Raw genomic sequence first — 23,496 nt, 5'->3', positions numbered from 1 at the left:
TCATTTGTCGTCGAGAATCCAATCCGATTTGACGTCATTTGAAAAATGGCAAAAAGGAGGGAAATTCCAAAGGTGCGGTTGAGATGGGAAGTTGGTGTCCGAGTGGATCGAGGTCACAATAGCTCAAGTGGTAGAGCAGTGGCGTATCAAGCCGAAGATCGTGGGTTCAAATCCCGCTCATGCCATTGACTTTTTTATCTCAACTGAAAACCTTAATTAATTTTAAAATATAATGTCATACTAATAAATAAATAAATGCCCCTTTGTGAGCAAAAATGTAGAAGGATGCTGAACAGTAAGAAATATATAAATGGCTAAAAAAAATTGTCAAGAGAGGACTATGATTCATGATTAAATAAAATTATGATATTGCAAATAACAAATATTTCTGTATTCTTTCTTTCTTTGTATTGGATATATTTAAAAAAAATTATTTAACAAAAAATAAAATTATTTATTTTCACAATGTCACGGCTATGCAGGGGTGACAATAATAAAATCATTAAATAAATTCATATGTTAATACAAGTAAAATTGCATTTTATAATCTATCGAAAATTTTGGCGTAAGTCAACGCATCCACGTAGTCTCTCTTGTATGACGTTTTCCCTATGAAATGGCCCAATCTCGATATCGCTAGACTATCGGGCTCCACGATTTGTGTGGAAGGGTCTCCAAAGCCGGAAAAGTCCTCTGAAAATTCAAAAATAAGCTTTTTGTGTTATGATAAATGTAACTTAATAAAACGTACCGATAATAATAGGGGATCTCTTTGAGCACAAGGTCACTTTATTCAATTGTCTGACTGTGTGCATAGTTATACAGCCTATTTTTACCAATATCTGGAACAATCAAGTTCGTTAAGAGTGAAATATTTTTATTTGTGAAACAGTGTAGTGAGATTTTGTGATAAATATTTACAAACTTTATTTCACTTACATCAAGAAGATCAAAGGTGTGCACAGGCTGAAGCGCCGGTGTAAAACGTTCTGAGATGCTTTTCAAAGATGTGCCTGGAAAAGTCATACAGTGACCTAGTATAGAACCTAAAAGCCGATCTAGAACTCTGTGGTTTAACGTTCCGTCGATTCGAATCCAAGGCCGGATTGAAATATGTACTGGTTCCATTGATCTAAGGGTTATTTAAAATTACACATGAAAGTTTCAATTTTTATCATGGAAAATAACATGAAAACTTACGAAAAATCCATTTCTTGAAATCTATTTTCTCTTGGAAGATTGACCCATTTCCTTTTTTTCTGATAGCTGATCGTTTTGGGGAAAATCCGCCCTTCGGGTGGTGAAACTGAATTTGTGTCATTTTTATCTTCCGATTCGGGAGGGGTTTTCGGCTCTTCCTCGTCTATATCCATACTGCCCTTTGCCGTGTTGTCGTCATCACACAGCTTGGTTTTCTTTTTCACTGGTTCATCGTCTTGTTCGCCTAAGTTTACATGGAAGGAAACGTTGCTCGTGTCTTCCAAACATTCCCTTTTGCTGCGTGGTATATAGTAAGATTTCACGAGCCAATGCTTTGTGAACATGTTGAGGACAAATCGAACATTGACACATCCGGTTTTTAACACATACTGTCTCATCACCAATGAATCTAAGATGTCAGCAATTTCTTTCGTACCTCCAACATTTTGCTGAAATAAATCGCCATTTATTAGAACAATTTTGAAAAATATTTGAAGTTTATATTTAATAGTAACAGTGATTGTTGTCTGGGTTTCTGGGCACGTCGGCCTGGAGGGTAATGAACTAGGAGGGTGTGACTAGGCGGGGGACGTCCTACCCTTCAGATCAGACCATCACGATCAGGCCTTCTGACACTAAGCACGCAGTGAAAAACACAACAAAAGAAAGATGGTGTGGTCATCAAAAAGACTCTTGTGAGTCAAGAGTACCTGAGCAGGAGACAAGAGATCGTCCTAACCTGACTGAGGATTGGCCATACGTGGTTGAACTGCTGTTGGGCCAAAGCCCACATACAGTTCTTATGCACAGAAAGAATGCTCGATGGGTCCCATGTATTTTTTTTTTGCACCAAAAAATTATACAGCCATGTTACAATATATACAATTTGATATATACAATTTAAACAGTTCATATTATATTTTCACAGACACATCATTTAAAAATTTTATTATCAAGTTATACACACTCGGATTCTTGAATAGGCTTTACTTTCCGTAGTTGGGTGTTCTACTCCTTCTTTCTCCAGATCCTGGTAGAATTTATTTCTGGCTGACGAATGTTGGCTGCAGTGAAACATTATGTGAGTTAGGTCCTCCTTTACTCCGCATGTGTCACAATTTGGGTGTTGTTTTATGCCAATCTTGTGAAGATGATGCAGAAGCCATAGTTTGTTCTTAACCGATGTATGGTGGTTTTGTCTTTTTTTGCCATGTCTAGTTTGTTAAACCACGGTATTGTTTTCACAAATGGAAGTAATGTTTTATAAGCCATTCCCTTATCCGAGGCAGAGTATTCAGTTTGCCATTCTATTTGAATTCTTGTTTCCAATATTTGAAAAAGGTCTGTGGAAGGAATCCTTATGATTCTAGGGGTGAGTAACTGTGTAGCATTTTTTGCAAGTTTGTCAGCTTTTTTGTTGCCGTATATGCCTTTATGTCCTTTAATCCACACGAAAGAGACCTTTTTTTTTAAGTGGAAAAGTTGTTGACAGTCTTTTTTATGTCAGTTACAATATAATTCTTAATGTTAGTAAATGTGTTTTGCAAGCACTGGATTGCACTGAGGCTGTCTGTGCAAATTATATGATTCGTTGTAGGAAGGTTAAGTGTAAAGAAAGTTAAAGCTGCCTTAATTGCTAATAATTCCGCCGAATAAATTGATATCTCTGCTGGCAAAGGAATTGATTCCCCTTTATTGATGCTAGGGCAGAACCAGGAGCATCCAACCTTACCAGACATGAGGGATCCCATCGGTGTCCCATGTAATATAGGCATGTTGCCTTGGCTCCATACAGAGAGCGTGTAGGCATGCCACCGGATGTAAGAATAGTTCTCGGACATAGTAGCGAGTTTCAAATATGTGTTTTATGTTTCTGTGTTTTATATGAGTGACTGTATTTATTAGAATGAATACGGTGGAGGTGATGGTGGAATAGCATTCCCATTAGATTTGTTTGTTATTGTAGGCAGGTCGATGGAGGAATATTGAGTACTCCATCTACCAAATAGAATGAATGCAATGTATTGGGTTGTCCGGAAAATAATGCAGGATTTTGGTATTAAACAAAAAAAAAAGAAACTAGTTACTTTAAAGCAATGTTCTTTAATCAAAATAATTTCCCATACTCTCAATACATTTCTCCCAACGTGTTGGTAACTTATTAATTCCGTCTGAGTAGAATTCAGAATTTTTAGAATTGATAAAGTCAATAAATGCATTTTCCAGTTCCGTTTGATTTTTGAATATTATGTGTTGTAAGTAGTGGTCCAGGTGTCTAAAAAAATGGTAGTCAGTAGGCGAGAGGTCCGGAGAGTAGGGTGGGTGAGGCAAAGTTTCATAGCCAAGCTCCAATAATTTTTGTGACGTTACACGTGACACATGTGGTCGAGCGTTGTCATGCAACAAAATGGGCCCTTTCCGATTGACCAAAGAGGGCTTCATTACTGCCAATTTCTGATGCATGGTATTAATTTGGTTACAGTATGATTCAGCATTGATGGTTTCGCCAGGATTTAAGAAGCTGTAGTGTATTAAACCAAATGAAGCCCACCATACCGTAACCATTACCTTTTTTTGATGAGTTGGGGGCTTTGGAAAATGTATTGGAGCTTCTCCTTTGTCGAGCCACTGTCCAGAACGTCTAGTGTTATCGTAGAGAATCCACTTTTCGTCACATGTAACAATTCTGGCCAGAAATGGGTCATTTTTGTTTCGACAAAGAAGTGATGCACAAACATCAAAGCGCTGATTTTTTTGGCGATCGTTTAATGAGTGTGGAACCCAATTTTCGAGTTTTTTCACTTTTCCAATCGCCTTGAGGTGGTCAGCGACGGTCGTTTTACTGACTTTGAGTTGCTCTGCAAGTTCTCGAACAGTTGTTTTGGGGTTTTCTTCCACCACTGATCGCAGAACATCATCATTAAGAGAGGAAGGCCTTCCACGACCTTCTTCATCTTCAAGGCTGAAATCTCCCTCCCGAAATTTTTTAAACCACCTTTGCACAGTGCACTCATTAACACAACCCTCGCCCCAGACTTGGTTAATGTTTCTAGCCGTTTGGGCTCCGCTTCGGCCGAGTTTAAACTCGTAAAAGAAAATCGTACGAAATTCTCGCTTTGACATTATAAGGATGACTGAATTATTTCCAAGTAGCGGAATGCTACAGAGGTAAACAAACAATATCATTTGGAAGAGGAATAATAAGTGTTGACATTCATACAAATGAGTAATCCTGTAAACGGAAACAGAATATTTTATATAGATTTTTTTTAATGAAAACTTAAAATCCTGCATTATTTTCCGGACAACCCGATATATAGGTGTGAATGTGTATTGAATGTGAGTTGTAATATTTTGCATGTGCTCAAGGCTGGAGAAAAAAAATACAGTATAAATCCTGCTCGTTTGAACTAATTGAGGGCTTTGCTAATGGGTAATTTTGCTAATCAATGCTAACTAAATGGCAACCCAATTAGTTCAGATTAGAAAAAATTTATATTAGCTGTAAACCAGCAATAATTTATAAGTGATCAGTAAAACAAAATGAAAAAGCTTGTTACGGCTTAAATTGCTGACATTTAGTGGAGATGGGAGTGTAAAAAAACCTTGTTGAACATAGATAAAAAAGTGTGTGGTGATATTTGTGATCGTTAATCGACAATTATATAGAAATCGTGAGATGCGGTCTGGTGTGATGTAGGTTTTAGAAAAACATTTTCTTTATCATGCCAAAGTTTCGATCTTTATTGAGGATCATCTTCAGGGCCTGGGATTTACAAACATTGTTTAAATTTAAAAAATACATTTTGGATGTGGAAAAGTGAATTTATACAATGCAAAATATATTTTTTTATATATTCAATCAAAGTATTTCTACTCACTCAAATGTGTAATTGTGCCATTCTTGGATTTTGAAGGGGGGGGACTTATAAAAACTTCAAAATGCAACGTATATAAACCTAAAACAGCAAAATCTCACTGGCACTCTCAACACGACACGCAAGAATGGCACAATTACACAGAAGACAAACACTTTGAGTGAGTAGAAATACTTTGATTGAATATATAAAAAATATATATTTGCATTGTATAAATTAACTTTTCCACATCCAAAATGTATTTGTTAAATGTAAACAATGTTGGTAAATCCCAGGCTCTGAAGATGATCTCAATAAAAATCGAAACGTTGGCACGATAAAGAAAATGTTTTTATGAAACCTACATCACACCAGACCGCATCTCACGATTTCTAAATAATTATAGATAAAAAAAGTTGGGTCAAACTACTGTTAACAAAAAGAATGACAAAAATATACATAAAGGGACCAAAAATGGATAATAAAAAATAATAATAATACACCCCCGCAGAGGAGAAGAGAGGAAAACCAATTAATGATCTCAAATTACCCTAAAACCCCGGAGACCACCCAGAGGGTTGGTTTTATGTTCAATAAAAATAAAATATTCTTGAATAAAATACTGTCTAAACAGCACCACTGTAAAACACCGAATAAAATCATGAGTTGAAACAGGTCTTGGCACATCATAGCTAGAGAGCCTGCGGTGTCATGTGTACAACCTGCTTTGGACTGATAGATCCAACGAGTCGACAAAAAACATTACGTGTGAACTTAGCTTTAGAGCACTTGTATACGTCTGGTTTTTTTCATCGGACAACGGACCTACAATAAACAGACATCATGTACGTATGAGATTTTCCACCATGGCTTCGAGTACTGTCTCTCCCTGGCTCAGTTTTGAACTGGTAGAGTTCACACATGTGTCTAATATTGAACAATAAGAAAAAAACTATTGGCCTACTATTTATACAAGAAAAACAAACAGAAAAATCCGTTGTATGTACACACACACTTTCATTGTAGCCTAGACAACACTACAAGCCTGGTAAAAACCACGGTCCGTTTTTCCGATGAAAAAAATGGACAAATGCACTTAAAGTACAGCGAATTCGCCATATAGTTTGGACTTGAGTAGACAATAACTGACCATTAATACTAATTTAATTAAACTGGAAAATATAAAAAACTTTATTTTCCCGACTAAAAAGTTTCCTCTCCGTAATTTGTAATTGCTGCACCTTGAAATTAATTTTAAATAATTATTGTTTGAACTATTCCTTCTTATTTACCTCAATATCGTTGTATGTTGCTCCAAGTTCTTTTTTGCACTCCAAAAACGTTATCAGTTTTGTAAGATTCGCCTCATCATGGTCTTGTTTCAATGTATCGATAATCGTAGCAGAATCTGTGTGCGCCTCCGGAAAAATGGCCAATCTAGGAAATAATTTTGTTAGTAAAACCTTGCCGATCTTTTGTCCAAAAGCTTACCTCTTTATTTCTGCTTCTATTGTGCTTTTAATGACCTTGTCATAAATTGCTCCGTGCACGTTTTCTTTATTTAAAGTCACAGTTATCTTTAAAAAATAAAATAAAATAAAATAATTTATTTTAATGGATAAATAAATTAAATACCCACTTTGCAAGGTTTTAAAACAAAATAATCATGAGCATGCTGTAAACCTTTATCCAAATACTCGGAAGGTTCATCCCTCATCATGTACAAGGCCAATCTCGAGGCAGTATTTGCCACACCAGATTTATTAGATAAATTAAATTCTTCGCCAAAATTACTACTAAAATCAATTAATTGTTAAAAAAAAAAAGAATATTTAATAAAAATTAAATAAAAAATATACTTACGGTTCTTTCTCTCGTGAGCTTGTTTCACTGGTTTGTGATGTTTTCCGACATGTCTGTATGTCTTCTTCTTCTTCATCTTCATCAGTCTGAGTCTCAGTTTTGTCTAGTTTTTTATTCGACGATGAAACAACCGAAAGCATTTCTTTGAACCTCTGAAAATAATTTATTTTCATATATATGTTTTAAATAAGTAAATTTTGTTTTATACCTTCATGATCAGGTTGTAACTTTCCTCAGTTTCAGACAGCCTTGGATCGAGTACGATTAAATGTTCAGGAAAAGTGACTCCCATTTCAACCTGTGAATTTTTTAAATTACAACTCATAATTAAAAGAGGAAGTGAAATTTAGAAAATTATTTATCAATTACTAACAAAACCCGCTGAATAAAGTTCGACCATGCTTGCACACTCTCCTCCGTTTGTGACGTTAAGCTCCACATCCGTTATTATATTTGAACCGGGCTGTTCCAAATCGAGAATACTCGTGAGGCAGTTGTGCGCTTCAGAGTAAATCTGGTATTGGTACCTTGTTTGCAATATGTTCACGTACCTGTGGGAAATTTATGAAAAATCAACTCGGCAATATTATAAAAACAGGCTTTTACGTTATTGAGAGCTGGTACGGCGATGAAGACAGAGGGAGACAACCAGTATGAGCCGATCGCCATTTCTTGTGTCTCTTCCGGCAAGAAACGATAGACATCGTCCTACACTTAGTCATAACAGACCTTAGAAGCTTATCTGGGTATTGTTGGTAGATGAAAAACAGCTGGTACGAATATGACGTCTTGTCCGTTGTACAACACAGTGAGCTCTAAACATTTTAAACTCGAGATATTGAAATTATAATATGGATGGTTTATTTATTTTTTAAAATTTTTAGTTCTTTTTTTAAGATGGTTAAAGAAATTTTAAAATCTACACTGTTTTGACATCTTGTTCCAATTTCAAGTAATTTATTTCTGGAATTTTTTTTTTGAAAATGGCACGGAATGCCAAAACGCCGTAGATTTGAAAATTTCTTCAATATCTTAAAAAATGGCCAATAGATACAGAACGTTTGGACGATTTGAAAATTTCTTCAATCACATTAAAAAAAAAGGCCTATAAATAAAAAAATAAATAAATAAACCACTCATAAAAAAAGAACAAAAACAGAAAAAATATTTTAGTCATATTTACGTGTATGATTGTGTTGACTACGGAGCAAAGTATGTCGACTGTATTCTGAACTTCGTTAAATGTTCCATACCTCATGTTTAGGTTTTTGGGTACGACCGTTTTATACGCTTTTCTAAAATCAGGCATTAACATAAAATACCTCATTTTTTGACTAGTTTTAACTAATTTATTTATTTAAATAGGGATATATTCACTTGAATTCTTCCAGCGTATCAGGAATTGAAATGTTGTCCAGCGATATGTTATCCTTGTTTGTGATAGTCTTTAACTTGCCGAGCAATTTGTACACCAAACTTGTGAATATTTTGTCAAACTCTTTTTGATATCCTTTTGGCCCCTCGCCTTTGGCTTTTATGAGCGCATCGAGTTTTTCGACAGAGCTCTAAAATTATTACGCATATTTGTATTATATTGTTTGACTATTCGACTGTATAATTTTCAAATTAGACGAATTTTTCTCAATACTCACGCTAAACTTATCGTTAATTTCTGGATCCTGTTTTATTTCTTCTAAACACATGTACACACTGTGTGATGTTGAAGGATTGCGCATCATGTAGTGCATCCTCCTCTGGCAAGCTCTGGATGTTTTGTTTTTAGAAATTTCCTTTAAAAAAAAAAAAAAAAAATGTAGTTTCAATTTGATTTTTTAAAGCGATATTTTGTTAATCTTACCGGGTAAGTTGTGTGGAGAATTTCTCTTATGACGAAGAAATTTTTAGCTATGTGTCGTTTGTTGTTTGTTGTCATGTAAAGCGATGCAACCTTACAAATCAACAGTAGATTGTCCTCAGCAGACATCCAGTCGACTCTTAACTTCACCATTCTTCTCAATGCCTCTTTATCCACTTGGTCGTAATACGGCCTCCTGCCGAATCTGGTGCTTTTCGGTTTGACTATGCGCGTTATTTTTCTGTGTTTGGCTCTCTTTTTCAACTTATACTTGGACTTTTGATCGACTTTTGATACCTGGGCGCCTTCTGCGTTACTAACCGGTGAGACATTTTCACTATTATTAACTCCACTAGTACTGGTAGGTTCGTTATCATTCTTCTTAGACTTGCTTTTCTCTTTATCTGACGATTTTTTCGGTATGCATGCTTTAGTTGCTTTCTTCCCAACATTCTTTTTCTGAACCTAGCAAAAAATAATATTTGAAATGTCAATCAATCTTATATATTGCTTATAAGCTCAATGGACCCTCATTACAGTTCTTAAGACTAATTTTTGAAACTAGTGGCCTTTATATGACCCCTCTATATGGAGCCAAGGATTGGCAGTGCAATTAAATAAAATGCATCCAAATCAGACATATCACATGACCCAGTCGTGTCAACCTCGCCTATTCTTAATCGGGTGGAGATGATCTATGATTCAGTTCTTCCGGGATCACCCATCGACCGTACCATTGAAATATGAGAGCTTATATGCCGTTACAAATCACCGTATGCACTAAAGTAATTGAGTGGGTACTCCACCGTTGACCCTCCCACAATATACATTCAAGCAAATAAAAACTTCCTGTCTTATAAGGAGACTTCTATCATTATTATCCGATGATTTCTCTCATGACTGTCTTTTGTTTTCTAATGAAGGGGGTAACAAGCTGTAGTAAATATAAATAAGACGTTAATCTTTTTTTTTTGTAACGTTTTGGTTGAAAAAAAATAGTGTCACGAGGGGATTCGAATCTATGACATTCAGATAAATACGCCACTGCTCTCTCACTTGAGCTATCGTGACTACGATAGTTCGATCCACTTGGACACCAACTCCCCATCTCAACCTACAACCTTTCGAATTTTCTCTCTTTTTGCCATTTTTTGGTGTCCGAAGTCACGATAGTTCAAGTGGTAGAGCAGCGGCGTATTTATCCAAAGGCCATGGATTCAGATCTCGCTCGTGGCACAAGCTTTTTCATTTCAACCAAAACCTTACAAAAAAGATTAATTAATTGAAAGAATTTGGTCAATAGAACACTAAATATAATGAATAAATAAGACGTTTCATCCATCCTTAAATAGTTCTTCCAATCAGCGGGTTCAAGGGAAAGATCTTTCATCAAATTAATGTGTGTATTACAGCTTCTGTTCAGGAGTCACTTCTTACACCATTTCCTCTTCTGTTTTTTTGCTTTTAATATATAAACAAACAGCAGCGTGGCACAAGAGATAGTCATCCATTTTGAGAAGGTAATTCACTAGATGACGTTTGGAGCGACTGGCTGTGGAGCGGTCGTGAATGCCCCCTCAAATTTCAGGAACTCCAAATGGAGCTGTACGGCTTGGCACGGTTCCATTTGGCGCGATCATGAATGGCCACCTTTAAACACTGTTCTTACAAACTTGGTCTAAATTCTAGTTGGATATCGTATAAAAAAAATGTACTGAACATTAGTTCATTAGAAGATGGTAGATCATCAATTGATATTGTTTTTCTTGCAACACTTTTAAGGATTATGATTAGTCATCCTGAATTGTTGGAGAAGATATCCTTTAATGTACCAGATAAGAGGACCAGATTCACTCCTCTGTTCTTTATACCATTATGTAAAACGAACTACATAAAAAATGCTCCCATTCCTACAATAATAACTAAAGTAGTGATCTGGACTTATTCTGTTCATCTCTGGTCAAAATTAAAGCTGTGTAATTCCATATAATTTGAGTATGTGTACTGTTGTAAAATTGGCTACTTGCCGTTGATGTAATAAATAAATAAATTAAAGAAAATAAACAAGTAAATAAAAGTGTTCTTTTCTTTTTTTTTTTTTTTTCGTATGTGTGGGTGTCTTGGAGTGACTTACCCCTTTCATATGAGGAGGATCTAGGATATTTTTAACAGTTGGATGACTTGGGTCAATTTTGCCTTCATTTGTCCAATACCAATTACGCTTCAAGTGACTATAAAAATTGGGATTATATATAAAAACAAATATACAATTAAAAAAAAAATTGTCTGAATCAGTAGCTTACACAAACATATCGCTGTCAAGACCACCCGCACCAAGTTTGTCGCCAGGGAGGTAGCCCATATCTAACTCAACTGCTTCTTCAATCTGTCTCGGACTTATTGCCTCCAAAAGCTGTAATTTTGTTGTTACATTTTCGATGACGACGGGTTGCCCTGTCATGCTTGTCCGACATCCTAGTATAATCATGTTATATAATTTTTTTTTTCCGTAAGGTTTTAATGGAAATAATGCCTCACCTAAATTTGTATGCATGGCGAAATTGCACAAATCGTACCAGTATTGTTCGACATCTTTGATCGTTTTAAAATTATAATTCATCTGTTCGTATTTCATAGAAGACGAAATGTGATTGTACCCAGATTCAGATGTTGTCGTGTCAAGAAGCACAGCGTGTTTGTTTAAATAAACAAACACCTAAAATTAATGCATAAAATGATCAAGTCAGACGATAGTCGGGGTTTTAAATTGTAAAACCGACCTGATCTTTCTCCTTTAATTTGTGTGGTCCCATTTGCAATAGGCCAATATAGCCAAGGCGTGAAACAATGTCGCTTATTGAAAATATATACCTATAAACAAATCACACTAATAAAATATATTTTGATCGTGATTTCAATGAGCACTTACTTCCGATTGACAGTCAACTGGTTAGCAATTTCATGCGGGAGGTGTTTGACCAAAAAGTATTTCCTTATTGGGTGGTTCAAATAATCCATTATGTTTGGAATGTCATATGGAACGTTGACTATAGCGAGGAAAAGTGTAAGCGGCAGTCGGACAAGAAGATCGCTTATGAGGCACCAACCCTTGCTGTACCCTTTACAAAAAACAAACAAAAAAGTATAATTTTAAATCATAACTACTTAAAAGTAAATTTTACCTTCATGAAATGGAAGAGGAGAAATGAACATTCTCCAGTCAATTGTCGTTCTGTACAGCGTTGACATTTCTTTGATAAAACTTTCATCTACTTTCGCTTCCGCCACAACTGACTTAAGCACGTCTTCGTCTGTGATGGGGTTTCCATCATAGCTGTAGAGCAAGTAGTGCATGTACATATGTAGAATTTTCATCCGAACAAATTTAGGTTTGAACCCGTATTTTCGCCCTGCTTTCTAAAGAAAAACCGACCAAATACACTGTTAAAAAAAGAAAAAATCCAGTTTTTTTAAATAAAAACAAATCAATTTACTTGGTTGTATGTTAAAGTTTCATATTTAGCCGCTTGGTTAGCTTTATCATTCTTATTTTTCATCAAGTCTTTCGTTATAATCGGCAGCTTCATTTTTGCTTGTTCAATGGCCGATTGGATTTCAGAATGGTCTGAAATATATTAATTTATTTTTTCGAGATATTTCTATTTTTTTTTTTTTTCGGTACCTTGATCGACTGAAGGATGACAGATGAATGTCATATGCTTCTCCCTCCCGTGGCCCTTTAGGGTCACCTTAATCGTTCGAATGTGCCCGTCCAGTTCTAATTTTTCAATCAATCTTTGTACAGTTTTTCTATCAACAGTGTACATAGAACCTTCTGAGTTTTCCTCCTCGTTGATCATCTAAAAAGCTTGGCATATAGACAAACTATCCGTTAAAAGTTTTATTTTTATAATTACCCTTTGTAATTTTTGAGGGTCATGGATCACTTTGTGCGTGTTAACGGCTTGCATGATTAAATTGGCCCTTTTTAGAATCCTAACTGTCAAGTTGTTCATCTTAGATGTAGAAGGGTCACCAGTTAATGATGGAAAATTTCTTTAAAAAAAAGAAAAAAAGAAGATTATCACGATAAGCAGAGAAATGTTTAAAAGTCATACTTGTCCGATGTTGGTTTGATGGTAGAAGCGACAATTTTAGTTTCTATAGCATCGATATCCTCCTGACTGGGCCTTGAAGTCGGCAACGGTTCTTTCAATATATTTTTAAAGAAAGAAGGCTGAAAAATAAAACGAATGAATAAAATATAATTATTCCGGCTAATTATTTATATTAATACCCCGTTTTCTTCGACGACTTTTAATTTTTTTTTAACCGGCTGTTTCCCTTTTGCTGCCCTTTTGTTTTTCGTTTTACCGGTGTTAGTACCATCATCTTCATCTTGTGGAGTCACCATTTCCATCAATTTACTCTTCTCTGCCATCATCACATTTTTCATCATGTATTTAGATGAATCAAACTTTTTACTATAAAAGCTACAAAAAAAAATTAATTAAATTAAAATATGCAAGGATAAAATTTTTAAAGAAACCTACTGGTTTATACGTTGTCGGCCTAAATCAATCATAGCAGTGCCGCAAATGTTGCGTTTTAAAAGATATTTACAAAGGCATCGGGCTTGCAGTGAAGGGGCTGCTAGCAATGATCCAATAGAAACTTGCGTCAATCCTCGAGGGCCGGCTTGTTCCACAAAGGAATAACACTGCCTGATCATCGAGCGGTCCAATCTTCTAAAACTCGTATCAAGCAAACCTAAAAATAATAAATCATTGTTTTAAAAAATACCAAGTTTTAATTTTCATTATGTAAACTGGTCTTAATACAAGTTAGATTAAATAGTAAAGCTGTGATTTTTAATAAAAAACAATAGTTTATAAGGAATTTGGTACTTGTTTATGCTAGGGTGTACATCTGATGAACCGCAGGAAACAAAGGTATGTCTTTAAAATCTGGAGGGAGTAGAAATGCAACAATTGAATAACCTCAATAAATAACAAAAAATATGGGCTAAGGGAAAGTCTTCGTACAATGGTGACAGGGGTCATCCAGCTAGGGTCTACCATTGACAATTGGATCATTGTATTAATCAAATAGATGGCCATCAACCGTCATAGAAGGCCTTTGACCACCAGACCTCAAAAATTTGTTTTTCTTTCCCTCCACTCTATGGCAATACAAAAGGAAAGGATTGGAAAATCAAACGAGTAAAGACCAGGAGTTGAGTCATGAGTCTGCTGACAAAGAGCGTCCGGAGACAAGGAGGGTCCAAAAACCAAAGAAAAGGAGAGTCCAAAAACCCAGAGCAAAGGAGAGAGAGTGAAAAACATAGAGGAGAGAGATCAAAACCCAGAGAAAAGGAGAGACCGAAAACCAGAGAAAAGGAGGAGGAAGTGGGAATGGGAGGAGGGAGGGAGAGCAAAAAGCAGAGAAAAGGAGGAGGGAGTGGGAGAGGGAGGGAGAGAGAGCAAGAGAGAGAGGGAGGGATGGGGAGAGAGTGAGAGGGGGGAGCAAAAAGTAGAGAAAAGGAGGAGGGAGTGGGAGGGAGAGAAGGAGTGAGGAGAGGGATAGAGAGAGAGTGAGAGGGAAAGAGAGCGAAAAGGAGAGTACAACATCTAGAAACAAGGAGAGTCTGAAAACCCAGAGAAAAGGAGAGACCAAAAACCAAAGAAAAGGAGGAGGGAGTGGGAGTGGGAGGGTTGGGGAGAGAGTGAGAGGGGGGAGCAAAAAGTAGAGAAAAGGAGGAGGGAGCGGGAGGGAGAGAGGGAGTGAGGAGAGGGATAGAGAGAGAGTGAGAGGGAAAGAGAGCAAAAAGGAGAGTACAACATCTAGAAACAAGGAGAGTCTGAAAACCCAGAGAACAGGAGAGACCAAAAACCAAAGAAAAGAAGGAGGGAGTGGGAGTGGGAGGGATGGGGAGAGAGTGAGAGGGGGGAGCAAAAAGCAGAGAAAAGGAGGAGGGAGTGGGAGTGGGAGAGAGAGGAGGGAAAGAGAGCACAAAGAAGAGTCCAAAAACCCAGAGCAAAGGAGAGAGAGTGAAAAACATAGAGCAGAGAGACCAAAAACCAGAGAAAAGGAGGAGGGAGTGGGAATGGGAGGAGGGAGGGAGAGCAAAAAGCAAAGAAAAGGAGGTGGGAGTGGGAGAGGGAGGGAGAGATAGCAAGAGAGAGAGGGAGGGATGGGGAGATAGTGAAAGAGGGGGGAGCAAAAAGCAGAGAAAATGAGGAGGGAGGGGGAGTGGGAGGGAGAGTGAGGGAGGGATGGGGAGAGAGTGAGAGGGGGGAGCAAAAAGCAGAGAAAAGGAGGAGGGAGTGGGAGTGGGGGAGAGAGAGGGGGGAAAGAGAGCACAAAGGAGAGTCCAAAAACCCAGAGAAAAGGAGAGACCAAAAACCAGAGAAAAGTAGAGACAAAAACCAAGGAGGACCAAAAACCAGAGACAAGAAGGGACCAAAAACCAGAGAAAAAGAGAGACGAAAAACAGAGAAAAGGAGAAACTAAAAGCAAGAGACAAGAAGAGACTAAAAACCAGAGAAAAGGAGGGTTCAAAACCAGAAAAAAGGGGTCTATGAGTATGCATGACCTACAAATGGGTCGAATGTACGCATATGCATGTAGTGTAGATGTTTTCTCAGGTGTCAAAGACCAGAATATAGCCTCTTGAGTTTTCCTTGTCTAACTGTAACAATGTTTTCATGAGGGTTTTGTAATCATAAGTTGACTATGTGTGCATATCTGGCATCGATTCACTTTTCTTTTCTTTTTTTTTACTATACAAAAAGTAGACATGTGCGTACCTCATATTCTTGTTTTGCTTAGAAATAGGGATATGGAGCAGTGTGGAGTTTACAATTCCTAAAAATAAATTTAAGTCAAATTTTTGTATTTATAAATGTTACCATTTTCATCATCATCTTCATCTTCCTCTTCACCATCGAAATTTTCGTTCGGGTTCATTAGTTTTAATATCCGTAATGATTTTTCAGCAACGCCCGATTTCATTTTCCACTCGTACATCGGCGCTTTCGGATAAATCGTCCTGTACGACACCAATTTGCTTTGAAACACTTTCGGATACTTTTGCAAAATTTTCTTTATGTCAAGCTTGGCGTCGAAGTGTTGCAACATGGTTTTATACAAGGCGAAATTTCCCGGCTGTTGCTTCAAGTATTCAAAAAGTTTTTCAACGTCTGATTTCTGCTTCGACTTCACTTTAGAAGAAAATTTAGGAATGTGGAGTAAAGATCCTGTACAATTATGTTTACCAAGTTTCAAATGGAAAACCTAAAAAAACAAATTTTTATTCATAAAATATGCTTTAGTTTGGTCAGTTTTTTTAAATCACACAGGAAAAAAAATATTCACCTGCTTTGTTATTAATTTATGCTTATAGAGAAACTTTCTATAATAAAAAAGCATTTTGGGATCTTCAGTTATAACCTGAAGTCCATATTTTCCCTGGGTGATTTCACCCGAATATCTCGATCTGCCGATTCTCTCTAAAACGCAGTATTGAAGATCCGTGAGTTCCACGAGTGGATTTAATTCTGGAATCGACAGAACTTGTTTTCTTGTGCACTGATCAGCTACAATAACTAATTTTTCTCCCCAACTTAAAAAAATAAATAACAGCTTTAAAACAATTCTATAACATGTCACAATGAGAATGATATTAATTACTTTGCGATCACTTCCGAATAAGACATTTTACGAACGGAAGATGTAATGTCGATCCTTTCATGAAAAGTACTGCAAGACCCTTTGATGCCGTTGTATATAACTGGCTTATGTGGATACGGACATGGAGGTATATTTTCCTAAAATTACAAAATAAATTAGGCAATGATTAAATAAAAAACAAAAAATCAATCATTTAGACGAGCATATTTTGATGTCCAATAAATACAAAACATAATTAGTCTTACAATCAAAAACAAATTTATAACGAGGAACCGCTCATGTCAACTATGGAAATATTTGAAGAATGATGAATGTGAAACATTCAACAAACTTTAGGTTAAAACTGATCTAAAACTATTTACCACTTTTCCTTTGACTTGTAAAAAAAAAATTGAAGTTTATTACTTGTTGAATCAATTCTAATTTTGAGAGGAAAAATGAAAGGAAAAGAGAAACCTTTCTCCTTTAATGATTCTTTTTTTTTTTTTTTTTTTTTTTTTAACGAGGGTATTTCAACTACAAAGTTATTTGAACCCTTGGGGTGCTGGTGTTTTTGAAAAAAAGCCCATTTGAAAGTATATCGGGTTCGAATGGAGGGCCACTGGATTCGAACCTGGGACCTTTACCTTACAGTGATGAGCGCCTAAACGCCTAAACCACTGCGGCCACCGATGTCCCTAAAGATTTGTATTTTTGTCTGAAGGTGGTACATGTAGGATCTGCTGTAGTCTGTGGAAATGCCGTCAGACATCCTTTTCAACTCTGATCACACCAAAGAACAACTTAAATCCAAACGACCATGATATTCTTATAAAATTAAAGAAATATCAAGTCATACAAATGGATTCGTGGCCAGGCTGGCATAATTGAGAAGGAAACAGCGTACAGAATCGCAAGAGCCTCAACCGGTACTCTTCGAGTTCGAGCCTTCAGTGACTCCGCCATCACTTTATCCAGCTCTGGAAGGCCTAGAGGCATGAATGAGGACGCTTAGAAAACAAGCGCCTTGATTAAAAAACAAAATTCAACAGACCTTCCCAAAAAGAAGAAACGTATAAACCCTCTAAGCTGGATAGTTTCATCCTCAAAAGAACCTTTAACCCATATGTCCACATCTCCTATCACTGTATCCCACATCGTAATTGATTGTCCTTTAGGCTGCTCTCATACTGGATGCATAATTTTTGATCGTCCATATTCACTTAACATACAAAATTTCCCAACGTTGGTGATGTTCAACCAACTGACTGTGAGACTAAGTCCTGACATACAATTTGATCCCAACAACCCGGGATTTTCGACTACGGCTTTCTTCCAATGGCCGAGAAAATAACGTGCGTTCCTCTTCTACTACAGTGATATTTGTTAAATTTGAACCAGTGGTATAAAATATAACAGAATTTTAATTTTAGTAACAATTTTTCGTTTTTTTTCATAAATATATTCTCTCATAGACGAGAATTTATTTACAATTTAGGAGGAATCATATGCACCAGTTCACAGAAAAAAAGGCAAACTATTTTGGATCCATTTGCTTTATGCAACCCCAATATTTTGAACGAACTTGATAAACAAAATACACTAGCTTACTCAATTAATAATGGATCTAATAGTCATATTGGGGATGGAAATTTCATTGGCGACTCTTACATCCTGTCTGGTAAAAGTTAGACCTCTGTCCAGGATAAAGCCGAGGTATTTAATGCACTCCAACCAGGAAATACAGTTACCAGCTACTATGACATGTCCAGTCACCACATGGTGAAGAGGTTGACTTTTTGTTTTAGATTAATTGATTTTAAGTTTACATTGCGAAAATAGGCGATTCTGTCAATATTCGAACTCACCCAGTCTCTTGATTGGCCTCCACGATGCTATGAACCATGCTAAGTCGTTAGCGTAGAGGTCCATTCTGTACTTCTTGATTCTTGGTTATGCGACACACAAACATTTCTGTTTTTTTAGTTACAAATAATATTTATTTTATATATAGCCAGAGAGTGCCAAAAGCCTTTTTGAGATAGGACAAAGCCATCTCAGTGTGCATCTTATTATTAAAACCCTCTGTTATGCTACTACGCTTGTAAGCTGACCCTGTGTTGCTAAGTGCACGTTGGAATCCAAATTGTTCCTTTTTTTTATAATATGAGCTTCCATGCACTAGTAGCAAATGTTGAAATATTTTGCTGATTTGTAAGCAGTCAGCAGAGGATCTGCAAGACCATACATAGGCCCCGAACCTATTCTTGGGATAACAAGACCAACTATAGAATCTTCCATCGCAGAATGGATCCAAGCAAAACAAAAGGAGAAGTGGATAAACTCTAGCGGTGCTAGACATAGTAAACTTATGATGAAACAACCCTCACCGAGACTGGCAAAAGCACTGCTGCAATTGGAGATGGCCAAACTCAGAGGTAGGACTACTAACCTGTCACTGGCATCTGAGAAAACATCTACACAACATGAGTATATAAAGCGATGGTCGCATTTGCAGATTATGTAAAGAGGAGGAGGAAACAGCCACTCATATCATCTTCGAATGCGAAGCAACAGCTCAATGGAGGTTTAATCTAACCTACGTAAAAAAAACTTAGGGAATCAAATTGCAGCAGCAACAGTCAATGACCTGATACTTCTAAGAAGAAGGATTGAGTCTATTGACTGAACTAAGGAACTAGGAAAGTACAGCCAGAAGGCTGCAGTGCCTGGGGAGTACAAACCCCGATTCCTAGTATCCTTTTCTACCATACCATACTAAGCAGACAGCATGTAACTTGATAGTGTGCCAAGACCTGCAGGTTGGCTCTCTATGCAAACAACCTTGCTCCATTAACATCTTCTTGAAGGCCAAGCACAGTAACGAGAAGGCTCAGCACCGAAATTGGAAAAGTTGCTCGCTTCTGCCAAAGAAACTTAACATCAACTCTGCGCCAAAACAGAAGCCATGCTCTTCACCAAAAGAAGACCTGCAGTAATCGACCATGTCATGGCATCAGGAAATATCATTCAGTCCTTCTTTTGGAATATCTGTGCTTGACAATGGATAGCAGCCTGACATTCACCAAGCAGGAGATAGAATAGACCGCGGAAAAACTGCTATGAGTCTGCTGTTTCCTCTACAATCGTGGGACTCCATGTTGAGTGCTTTTAACAAAAAGCTCTTTCAGCAGCATTGTTAAGCCCATGCTTCTGTACACTTGCCCTGCTTGGAGCATCACGCCAGACAAACCTCAACATGTTACAAGTGATCCAAAATAAGTTTTTGAGGTTTGTCATCCCCTGCCCAAGATGGACTGAGCGCCTCCACGAGATGAGCAAAATGAAGACCATTCCCATGGAGGTGAAATGAAGAACGCTCTTCAGCAGATGTGCTGCCAGCAGGAATGCCCAATACAGAATAATAGAAGCCTACGACCTTAATAAGCTCTTGAAAATTTACTTATTAAGTTACTTGGGCCCTAAAAATCTATTTTGTGTTTTGATAGTGTGCCATGTGGGTTTTCCTGTTTTTTGTTAAATATGATTTTTGATGTCTTTCAACGGTTTGTAAAGTCAAGAATGACTATTGAAAATGTGAGTTAGTAGTATTACAGCCTTATGCGGAAGGAAAGTCTGCCCAGAGGCTTTTTGTTTCTTCTTGTTTTTTGTGATCCTGCCCACTTCACCTGGTGATAAAGAAGATAATCTGCTTAGACAACAGTATTCTTGATGTACTGGGAAGTTGAGCCAAAGCCATTTGTTGAAACAGACTTTGACATCAAAGTATCTCTAGTGAGCTTGGAGAGGGTGTCAATGGTAACTAGACCTCTCCTCAACAAAGCCCTGCCCACGCTTTAAATTTTAAAAGGATCAGTTACGAGAGATCCATGGGGTTCCTGCGTGGGGCGACTTCTAAAGATGATCATCGGAGCCCTTGCATTAATGCAGAGGCGGTATAAACTTAAAGTTTATTAATGATCAATAAGGAAAATTACAAGATACATAATGATAACCCTCTTTGAACCCAAAATTGATTTACAAGTTGTTAAAAGTAAAATATATTTTTTCAACTACTAATAAATTGAACAACAATTTTATAAAATCCTTGTATTCATTGTCTATGTAATTGTGACACTGTAATTCTGAGGATCAACCATCATCCTGGTCTGCCTGTTCTAGTTTTGTATGTCTGATGTGTTTGCCTTTAATCATATTTCTTCTTCAGTGGTAGGTCGTGTGTATTTTGTACCACATCCCTAAGTCGCCATTACAAAATTAACTCAAATCAACCACTAAAGATGGTGAAAAACTTCATCAGTGAGACAAAGAGAACAAGCAGGCCAGGACAATCAGAAACAATTCATAAGTTAATATGCAATATACCGGTTCGTAATAATTTCCTGCAGAGTCTACATGGTCCAATCTGTGGAAGATGACCAAAGGGCTCCTAGGAACTGGCAGTTCGTAGAACTCGACATTGGCCAGCCTGCGGATAAAGTTCCACAGATAGACTTTGGTGCAATCTTCAATCGGCTTGATCGGAAAACTAGACCGGTCATCAATACGAAGCCACAATGCTACAAAAAATAAATTAAATAAAAGATAGTTTATTAGTAATTCAATTTGTATAAGTAACAATACCTTCGATGGTTATTCCATCGAGCCCTTCGAGCGCAATCTCTTCGAGGAGTGCTGCTACAAAATTTTGATCATTCATCGTGCTTTACGGTTTTCTAGTTCTGAAGTGATGATCCTTGTGACATTTCAATAAGTCTAAACTTATTTATTTCACCGTGGGGCACATTTTTTATACATTCACAGTATGGAAAAGTTCAAAAGCATAGGGGTAAGTATATTGTTCATGTTCGAACACTTTTGTGCTTTCCTTTCTATATTCAAATTTACTGACACGCAATGTTTGTATGTTTAAGACAAAACCTACACATTTGCTATCTTGTTGTGTTGATCAACCATCAAAAGAACTACCTGCAGGCTGCAACATCAACTAAGCCGTCCCTTACTCCCTTCTCTTTTCTCTTTTTCCACTTCATCATAAACAGGAATAACAATATTTACTTATCTTTAAATAAAGGAATATTATCCTTTCAGACAAATATTTATTTGAATAAACAACCGATGAACGTATTTCATTGATTTAGAACCTATAAACAAACACTTTGAGACATAACAAAAGCGGGAAAGTAATCAAATTTAAATGCGCCCGTACGTGAATATTAGTGTTTTATCAAACATTGTGAACATTAAAAAACAATGTTTCCATAATTTCCCATTACATAAATGAATATTATTGTTTTATCAATATAAACATCAAAAAAGATGTTACTTAGTTTAGGTTTAAATAAATGATTATTATTGTTTTACCAACATTACAAACATTACAACAACAATATTTTCAGAGTTTTAGATTAGATAAATGAAAAGTATTTTTTTAATAACATTGTAAACATTAAAAAACAATGTTTCCATAAAATAATGGAATGAAATAATTGGAAAAATGTTTCCATAATTAGATAAATTAATATTATTGTTTTACCAACACTACAAACATCAGAAAATAATGTTTCCATAGTTTTGGAATAAATAAATGTATATTATTGTTTAACCAACATTACAAACATTAAAAAACAATGTGTTCCATATTTTTTGATGAGATAAATTAATAATTGTTTTACTAGCAGTGTAAACATTAAAAAACAATATTTCCATAGTTTTGGATTGGGTAAAGGAATATTATTGTTTTTCTAGCATTGTAAACATTAACAAACTTGTTGAATATTATTGTTTTACCAACATTAAAAAACAATATTTTTTAATGTTTACAATGCTGGTGAAACATTGTGAAACAAAAATATTTTCATATATTATTGTTTCTACAATATTACAAACATTAAAAATCAATGTTTCAATATATTTAGATTGGATAAATAAATATTATTGTTTCTACAATATTACAAACATTAAAAAAACAATTTTTCAATAGTTTTAGATTAGAGAAATGTATATTATTTTTGCACCAACATTACAAACATTAAATAACAATGTTTCAATATTTTTAGACTAGAAAAATAACTATTATTTTTGTACCAACATTACAAACATTAAAAAAAACAATATTTCCAAGTTTTGGATTAGGTAACTGAATATTATTGGTTTTCCAATATTAGAAACATTAAAAAAAATGTTTCAATAGTTTTAGATTAGAGAGATGAATATTATTTTTGTACTAACATTACAAACATAAAAAGCAATGTTTTGATATTTTTAGATTAGAGAAATAAATATTATTGGTTTTCCAATATTAGAAACATTAAAAAAATGTTTCAATAGTTTTAGATTAGAGAGATGAATATTATTTTTGTACTAACATTACAAACATAAAAAGCAATGTTTTGATATTTTTAGATTAGAGAAATAAATATTATTGGTTTTCCAATATTAGAAACATTAAAAAAATGTTTCAATAGTTTTAGATTAGAGAGATGAATATTATTTTTGTACTAACATTACAAACATAAAAAGCAATGTTTTGATATTTTTAGATTAGAGAAATAAATATTATTGGTTTTCCAATATTAGAAACATTAAAAAAATGTTTCAATAGTTTTAGATTAGAGAGATGAATATTATTTTTGTACTAACATTACAAACATAAAAAGCAATGTTTTGATATTTTTAGATTAGAGAAATAAATATTATTGGTTTTCCAATATTAGAAACATTAAAAAAATGTTTCAATAGTTTTAGATTAGAGAAATGAATATTATTTTTGTACCAACATTACAAACATTAAAAAAACAATATTTCCAAGTTTTGGATTAGGTAAATGAATATTACTGGTTTTCCAATATTACAAACATTAAAAAGCAATGATTCCATAGTTTTGGATTAGGTAAATGAATACTATTGGTTTTCCAATATTACAAACATTTAAAGAAACAACAACAATATTTCAATAGTTTTAGATTAGAGAAATAAATATTATTTTTGTACAAACATTACAAACATTAAAAATCAATGTTTCAATAT

At 35.6% G+C, this 23,496-nt stretch overlaps 1 protein-coding gene across 2 annotated transcripts; it reads right to left on the bottom strand.

Moving 5' to 3' along the window:
* Positions 1–473: 473 nt before the first annotated feature.
* Positions 474–21,499, bottom strand: LOC106664332 (general transcription factor 3C polypeptide 1). Of its 2 annotated transcripts, none has more exons than XM_014389992.2 (32): positions 21,091–21,499; positions 20,833–21,026; positions 16,468–16,604; positions 16,153–16,399; positions 15,687–16,071; positions 13,329–13,545; positions 13,073–13,268; positions 12,894–13,012; positions 12,693–12,831; positions 12,458–12,635; positions 12,270–12,400; positions 11,958–12,192; positions 11,705–11,894; positions 11,556–11,646; positions 11,314–11,491; positions 11,079–11,250; positions 10,910–11,006; positions 8,779–9,240; positions 8,573–8,710; positions 8,298–8,485; positions 8,104–8,215; positions 7,527–7,735; positions 7,294–7,471; positions 7,129–7,218; positions 6,921–7,072; positions 6,697–6,850; positions 6,549–6,634; positions 6,350–6,494; positions 1,201–1,649; positions 940–1,132; positions 752–842; positions 474–693 (listed from the first exon to the last, which is right to left on the bottom strand). In XM_014389992.2, the coding sequence occupies exons 1-32, from the start codon at positions 21,164–21,166 to the stop codon at positions 542–544; spliced, it is 5,781 nt and encodes a 1,926-aa protein (XP_014245478.1). In that variant the 5' UTR covers positions 21,167–21,499; the 3' UTR covers positions 474–541. The 2 variants fall into 2 exon arrangements, with proteins under 2 accessions (XP_014245478.1, XP_014245477.1); XM_014389991.2 differs by having other exon boundaries at positions 6,697–6,853; positions 21,091–21,498.
* Positions 21,500–23,496: the final 1,997 nt, after the last annotated feature.

Source organism: Cimex lectularius, unplaced genomic scaffold (assembly GCF_000648675.2).
Source record: "Cimex lectularius strain Harlan isolate CLEC.00 unplaced genomic scaffold, Clec_2.1 scaffold190, whole genome shotgun sequence".
Taxonomy (NCBI): domain Eukaryota; kingdom Metazoa; phylum Arthropoda; class Insecta; order Hemiptera; family Cimicidae; genus Cimex; species Cimex lectularius.
This window is presented reverse-complemented; position numbering and strand designations above follow the sequence as displayed.